Source organism: Mastomys coucha, unplaced genomic scaffold (genome assembly GCF_008632895.1).
Source record: "Mastomys coucha isolate ucsf_1 unplaced genomic scaffold, UCSF_Mcou_1 pScaffold22, whole genome shotgun sequence".
In the NCBI taxonomy this organism is placed as follows: Eukaryota; Metazoa; Chordata; class Mammalia; order Rodentia; family Muridae; genus Mastomys; species Mastomys coucha.
In genome coordinates this window covers 215,666,217-215,673,865 of record NW_022196905.1, presented here as the reverse complement: position 1 = coordinate 215,673,865, position 7,649 = coordinate 215,666,217, and the positions used below count along the sequence as shown (strand labels likewise).

The window sequence follows — 7,649 nt, the reverse complement described above, 5'->3', positions numbered from 1 at the left end:
AAAAAAAAAAGTCCCGGACCAGATGGGTTTAGTGCAGAGTTCTATCAGTCTTTCAAAGAAGACCTAATACCAATACTCCTCAAACTATCCTACAAAATAGAAACAGAGGGTACTCTACATAATTCTTTCCATGAAGCCACAATTACTCTGATACCTGAACCACACAAAGACCCAACAAAGAAAGAGTTCAAACCAATTTCCCTCATGAATATCGATGCAAAAATACTCAATAAAATTCTCACAAACTGAATCCAAGAACACATCAAAATGATCATTTATCATGATCATCCCAGGTTTCATCCCAGGGATGCAGAGATGGTTCAATATAGTGAAATCCATCAGTATAATCCACCATATAAACAAACTCAAAAAATAAAACCATACGATCATTTCATTAGATGCTGAGAAAGCATTTGACAAAATCCAACACCCTTTCATGTTAAAAGTCTTGGAAAGATCAGGAATTCAAGGCCCATACCTAAACATAGTAAAAGCAATATACAGCAAATCAGTAGCCAACATCAAACTAAATGGAAAGAAACTTGAAGCAATTCCACTAAAATCAGGGACTAGACAAGACTGCCTACTCTCTCCCTACCTATTCAATATAGTACTCAAAGTCCTAGCCAGAGCAATTAGACAACAAAAGGAGATCAAAGGGATACAAATTGGAAAGGAGGAAGTCAAAATATCACTATTTGTAGATGATATGATAGTATACTTAAGTGACCCCAAAAATTCCACTAGAGAACTCCTAAACCTGACAAACAACTTCAGCAAAGTGGCTGGATAGAAAATTAACTCCCCGGGGTATGCGCCAGCTCTGCAGTCTGTCAGTGCTCTGCTGACTAGCTTCTAAAATGCACTCGTTAGTAGTGATGCCACGAGGTTTAGCTGGGAGGGCAGAGAGATCAGGCTTTGTAGAGTGCTTTTATAGCTCACAAAGTGAAGCCCCAACTGTGGCATCTGGATGTGTTGAGGCCAATTGACTGAACACCAAGGTGTCTTAGACCATCTCCCAACACTGTTTCTTGTTCTCCTTTATACCACCGAATGCAGAGAGGCTTTCTCTGAAACTTCCCCATCCACTGAGAGCAAAGACCCATCAAAACTAAACACACCCACTTTCTGTTGTTTCCCTGATAATTCATCCACCAATGAAGAACAAACTCACAGCTCAGAAGAAATTAAAGTCTAACATATATCCAGCATGCAGGTAAGCTGTCCCAGGCATCTACCTGGCCTCCTGGCCCATTTATCTCCTCTCTATTTACTCTCCCTATAAAGACATCCATATGACCCTCCCCGTGTGACTTAAATTACTTAATTTATGGGTGTGTGGTGGGGAGTTCTATTCATCCTTATAATGAGTAGGACATAGAAGTCTTGGAAACAGCCGTCAGTCATTTAGTCAGTCTGGGCCTATGGGATACCAGTGTGTCACTGAGGCTAAAGGAATTAACAATACACAAAAAAATGATATCATGTATATTAACAATATATATATATAAACAAATCATCCTTTGGTGGAACTTAAAAGTAATACTAGACATTTCAACCGTGTTCCTTAGGGGCTTCTATTCCTGCTGCTAAGCCACTGGGTCTCAGTGACCCTGAATGAGAAGCTCTGAGCTGGAGGTTTGGTCTCAGCTACGGTGTCCTGGGATCTGGTGGGATCTTTAGGAGGTGGGTGTTGCAGGAAATATTAAAAAAGATCACCCCTCAATCTCTCCTGCCCGGCCGGACCACTGCTCTAGTGTGGGCACTGGCCAGCCACATCACTATGTCCCGGTGGGGTCCTGCTATTCTCTCCCGGATAGCGAGTTCATCTCGCTTACATGCAATGCCCCACACACTCCACAATGAGTCATCTAGTGCCTAGTTACCTGGTAGAAACATGACTCTTAAGGCTTAACTATCCAATCAGGTTTATATATCAATAAGATCACAATTTACAAGATGCCAATACAATATTTTCAGAGCCAAATGATAAAGATAATGCTTTAACCCAATTATTCTAACCTGTGAAGACCTTAGTTACCTGTGGCTGTTTAAAACCATGAGGGGTCTGGATCACCTTCCTGTTCCTCTGCTTCCATGTTGACTTCTCTTGCTTCCTCTCTCTCTGACCTCCATCCTCTCTAACTCCTAAACTTCTAGCTCTGCCTCTCTATTCCTGTCCAATCATAGGCCTGTCACTGCCCTAATGTGATTGGACAGAGAAAATGCTGCAACAGGTGGGTTGGAGTCTTCTGAAGTCTTCCGAATCTGGGACTCCAGCTCCTTCCTCTTTCATGGTTTTATGTTGAGCCACTGCCGGGACCTACTGCCTCACCTCTCCTCCAGAGTATAGTCAGAGCCTGAAAACTGTACAACAGTGAACCCAAACAAACATTTCATCTTTAGAAACTCATTGTCTCAGTAATTTGTTACAGTATTGTAAAGATCTGGAGTGACTTCCTTTTCACTGTAAATTTACTCACTTCGTCCTTGCTGCAACCCAGCCCATTGTATGCTGTCAGCACACACAAAAGCTAAGGATACTGGGCACAATTTAGAGTGACTTTTTGCCTGCAGCTATGAGACTAGGAGGGGCATAGCAGAGGCTTCTGTCATTCCTCTCATCATAGAGGACATTCTTTTCACCATCCTCCCTGGCCAACATCTTTCTCCTCTTGACTCCTAAGAGTTTCTCTGTTCCACAGGTAGCCATGTTTACTCCCAACTAGCCAGCCAATATTCATTCACTATGGCAAACGGAGAATGAAGTCTACTCCATTACATTTTCCTAATAGTTTGTATCTTTTCTATATGGAATGAGCACACAGTACAGGTTCTGATGTGACATAAATTCAAAGGTGCACAGGATATGTAATAGCAATTGGACCTCCTTCCAGCAGAGCCTGTTGATTTTCTAGAACAGACATACAGTCTATAGTATGGAAGTACCCCATTTTACAACCTTAATTTTTTTTTGCTGAACAACACTGGAGATAAGCCTGTATTAGCATACATAAAAGTGATTGGGTTTTCATTAATATTGGAAGAGTGTTCTGCAATTTAATCCATTCAAAATGAATGCATATTTAACATTATATTTTAATCACCCATCATTTTCTGTTATGTTTAATCTTTACAATTATTTTTATTTACTTTTAAGTTTAATAATAAACATTGTTATGCAAAATCTTTCATATAAATAAAAACATCCCATGCCAGTTTCTGACCCCCACAAGACCTGTGAGATTGTCACTGAGTTTGCTTTGCATTTTTCCATTCACATCAAAGTTAATCCCATTTTAAGTCCCTCTTATTTTTATCAGATTTAGAACTTTTTCATGACTATTATGACTGAGCACCTCCTGCTTCACTGGTGAACGTGTTGCCACCCTTCTCCTCTTCGACAAGTGAGCAGATTGCTTCTCTGCGAGGAGGGCCGACCCTTGCCCGGCAGTGTCTTGGTCTCTGCCGTTAGAGCTGTATCTGATTTGTAAATGGTGCCGATCTCCTCCGAGTTTTCATGGTGTACCCTCTGGTTTTATTCCATACTTGGAAAATCTCTAGAGAATTTATGTTAGTGTCTGTAGTAGTTTAGATTCAATACTCTTGTTCTAGTTGGTTATATACTTGACAAAACACCTTTTTAAATAAATAAAAATTAAAAAAAAATCAATCCTTGCACAGCTGAGGTGAAATGCAAACTTCATCACATGGTGTGTGGTATCTGCTTCTCGCTCCCTGTCGTCCCATCTGAGAGCACACAGTATGCCTCTTGCCTGATGGTATTTGTGTGGTATATCTTACTATCTAGTAGGGCAGGTTCTCTACATTATTTGTCCTTTTCAGAGTCTTCCTGCTGTTTTTTTTTTTTTCCCAGGGGTGCAGGGACTTCAAACCACCCGTAGAGGCTTGTCTTACGGCCCTGCCACTGATAATAACTGGAGTCACCCTATACCTCCCGGAAGCCTGTGCTTGCCATCCATGAGCACTGGACTCTTTCACTGGTTCTCCTTTGGTGAGTGTCTATCATTTTACTGTATTTTTCCCTCATGAGTTACTCTTGGGATTCAGAATCTATTCCTTTATGTCACATACTATCACCTCTTAAGGACAGAGATGATAATCACCAGCTATAATCATTTTTTGTTTAGGTTTTGGCTAAAGATCCAATTCTTGAAACATAGGAAACTACAGCTATCCCTTTTTAATTCTAGCTAGGAAATATTCCCCTAGGAAAACATGTCACCACGAAATTGAAGCTTTGTTTTTACGGATCTTTAGGAATTTGCTCCTGGTTAGCCCGACCTTCCTTTTGGTGGTACACGACTTCACTGATGTTGCAATGTATATCAGCTAAGCACACAACACTTACCTCCTAAGTTCATGCCGGCTTGGAGGCATTTCTGGAGCCTGCAGGCAGGACAGTTCTTTCGCCGAATCTTATCAATAATGCAGTCATTTCTTCCAGCACACAGATAGTTGTGTTGCCCTGATTTAATAATAATAAAAAAATTATTAAAACAATAACTACCAGACTAGAATAAAGTACTGACAAATGTAATCAGAATAGGATTCTTTCCCCTCTCCTCCTTTGATATTTCTTCTCCTACACGGTAGAAGCAAACCGAGTTCATGCATAACATGGGCAAGAGGTTGGCAACTTAAGATCAGTTAGACTCTGGCTTACTTATGACGACACTGTATGTCAAACATATTCCTTTAAAGGGAGAGGAGCCGCATTCTTCCACTGTTTGATTTTGTTAATAGCTGCATGTGGTGTGCATTTCTTCAAACATCATAACTGCACCTATCCAGGCAAAGGCCAGATTGCAGCTTGAAGTTGCAAAGCCAGCTCACCAATGACACATACTTTTTCCACAAGGACTTTCAAATTTACAGTAGGCTATGTTGGTCTTTAGTTCTTCAGCCTACCTGGAACTAAACACAAATCAAAAGTGGGCACAGTAAGTCTTATGGAGTGACACCTACTGGCAGAATTCGGAATTGCAGCCTAGCTCTGCTCACTGGTTAATTTTTTTTTTCTTTCTTTTTTTAAAATATCCAGGAGCTACTGGATACTTCTTGAAGCAATGGGAGTGGTATAAGGTGCCAGGCTGACAAAATTTTCTACTTGTGCTAACTTCCACTCGACCAGGGGGAGAAGAGACAACAGACAAGGCTGTCTGATGTAATGGATGGCATTGAGACAGTTGTGCTGGGAAGAAAATAGAAAGAACAGGTTTCTCCCATGGATGGACCCTACCAGGGAACTCTTGCAGCAAAGGTGATTTTTAAATAAAAATGTAAAGATTCTTCAGTATACCTGTGGGGCCACCCTGGCAGAGGAAAAAGTAAACAATTACAAAATGGGTATCAGTACTGGGCGGGTTTCAGGAGGAACATGGGCACAGAGGGAGGGAACAAGGGACATCAAAAGAAAAATGACGGTCCAGGGCTAACACAAGCCTGTTTGGGGGACTTTAGAGGCCACAGTAAGGCTTTGGACAATATTTTGGGTGATAGGAGAAGGCCCTGCGCTTGAGAACTTAAAGCAGGACCACTCTAGTTGCTGGATAGAAAATTGACTTCAGTGGATTAAGGACAAAAGCAAGGGACCTGTGCTGCTAGATTGCAGTACTGCGTTCAAGGGAAGTATGAATGGGGCTTGGGTCAGTGTGACGAGGTGAAAGGTCAGATCCTAGAGGAACTCTAAAGATAGATCTGCTAAGAGCTTTGGTTAGTTGAAGATCCGAGGCTAAGCAACAGAACAATGAACTGCCTATAATCACAACAGGAGGATGGTACAGGCTTGTGGCTTGTGGGGAATGACTCTAGCATTTGTCATGGCAAGTTCGATGCCTTCAACAAAGGGTTCTGGCAGTTAGTGAGCCAGGCATGGTGTGAGGAATGGGTTATCAGCTCAGGCTGCTCTTGTAAGACAGGGTGAGATCACATGGTACGTGAGCACAGACTGCAGAGAGGGGGTCTGAGGGTGACTCCTAAACACAATTGGATAGCAGATGGTCTCACGGAACCCCGTAACAGTGAACTGGTTAGGTTAGAGTTCTTCCCTCAGCACACCGCTATCATATCCCCTTGGTTGATAATTTCTAATTATAATATATATGTACATATATAAATGTATATTTCTAAGTAAATATAGTTTCTAAGTATAATAAATATCCAGCAAAATAACATATATCCCTTAATATAATTCACATAAAACAATTTAACTTGGAGTGCCACCTCTATAACAATCAGGTAAATCTTAATAACAATAATAAAATAATAGTAATAGGATAGGAAAATCCTACAAAACAAGAAATTAAATCCTACCATCATAATAACCTAAGAGTTATTTTATTTTTAGACTGGAGGTTTTTAATGAACATACTTAGTGTACAAAGTTTAGACGTTAGGCAATAACAAGCGGTTAATATACTAGAGAGGATTCTTCTTTTAAAAAAAAAAAGCCTAAACCTCTACTCTTGCACTATCTATAGAAGCCTTAGGACAAGCCTACCATGCAGGCCAGGAGTCACTTCTGCTGCTGTTTTCCAAGCTGGAGCTGCTAATGTGACGAGGTACAGAATTGGAAACACGGTTCAGAAAGCCTGGTGGTATTGGTCTTCCTCAAGGCCAGAGGACTTTCTAAAGAGCAGCCAGCTATAATTCGCTGGTGGTCTAACAGCATGTGGAAAGTGCTCTTTGGAAATAATAAACAATGGAGCATTTTTGAGTAAGGCACATTCATTTTACTGGGAAGAACTTCATTGGTAACTGGCATCATGTGCCCTTTACATCAGATAAGAATGAATGCCCAGCTGCAGGCTTCATCTGTAACTCACAACGAATTAAATCAACTTTAAGCTTTAAAGAAATAACAAAACGTAATTTTAATTTATTTCAATTTACCAAGGACGTATGGGGGGTGGGGGAGACACCTATTGTGCAAAGGCCACAAGACTTGCATAAGGCATTGGTCTCATGGAGTGTCAATTTTTTTTTCATTTCTATAGGCTGATAATAAGTATAAAATAGCCTCATTGGCATATAAGAGTGAGCAAGGAATGTCTCTCTTTCTCATGCACATGGAAGATTTTCTCTGTTGTTTTTAGAATGAGTGGTTTTCAAAGACCAGGATGAATATATGATCAGCATCCTTTAAAGATACAAGATCCTATAACAAGTGCAGTGTTTTCCTTCCCAGGCTGTTTCGCCTGCCACAGACAGCACAGGAGAATCACAGACTGTAGAGATCTTCTAATAGATTCCAGACAACTCTTTTATGTACTTTTTAGTTGTTCAGATTTATAAAATCTAATTACTATTTTAAAAAATGTGTATGAGTTTTGCCTGCATGTCTGTCTGTGCACCACCTGTATACATGGTACCAGGGGAGGCCAGAAGAGGGTACTGGATCCTCTGTAACTGAAATTATAATTGTTTGTGAACCATCGTGTGGGTGTTAGGAATCGAACCTTGGCCATTTGAAGAATCAGCCAGTGCTCTTAACCACTGAGCTGTCTTTTGAGCTCCTACATTAGAAATCTGAGCTGTACTTACACAAATGCATTGAGGGGGAGAGAGACAGAGAGAGACAGAGAGAGAGAGAGAGAGAGAGAGAGAGAGAGAGAGAGAGAGAGAGA

At 40.8% G+C, this 7,649-nt stretch overlaps 1 protein-coding gene across 2 annotated transcripts in view; it reads right to left on the bottom strand.

Moving 5' to 3' along the window:
* Positions 1-7,649, bottom strand: part of Nr3c2 (nuclear receptor subfamily 3 group C member 2) — a 335,477-nt gene that overhangs the window by 78,123 nt on the left and 249,705 nt on the right. For both annotated transcript variants that reach the window (XM_031340365.1, XM_031340366.1), the window contains exon 4: positions 4,373-4,489. In XM_031340365.1, coding sequence (XP_031196225.1) covers positions 4,373-4,489 — 117 coding nt within the window. The remainder of the gene's footprint in view (positions 1-4,372; positions 4,490-7,649) is intronic.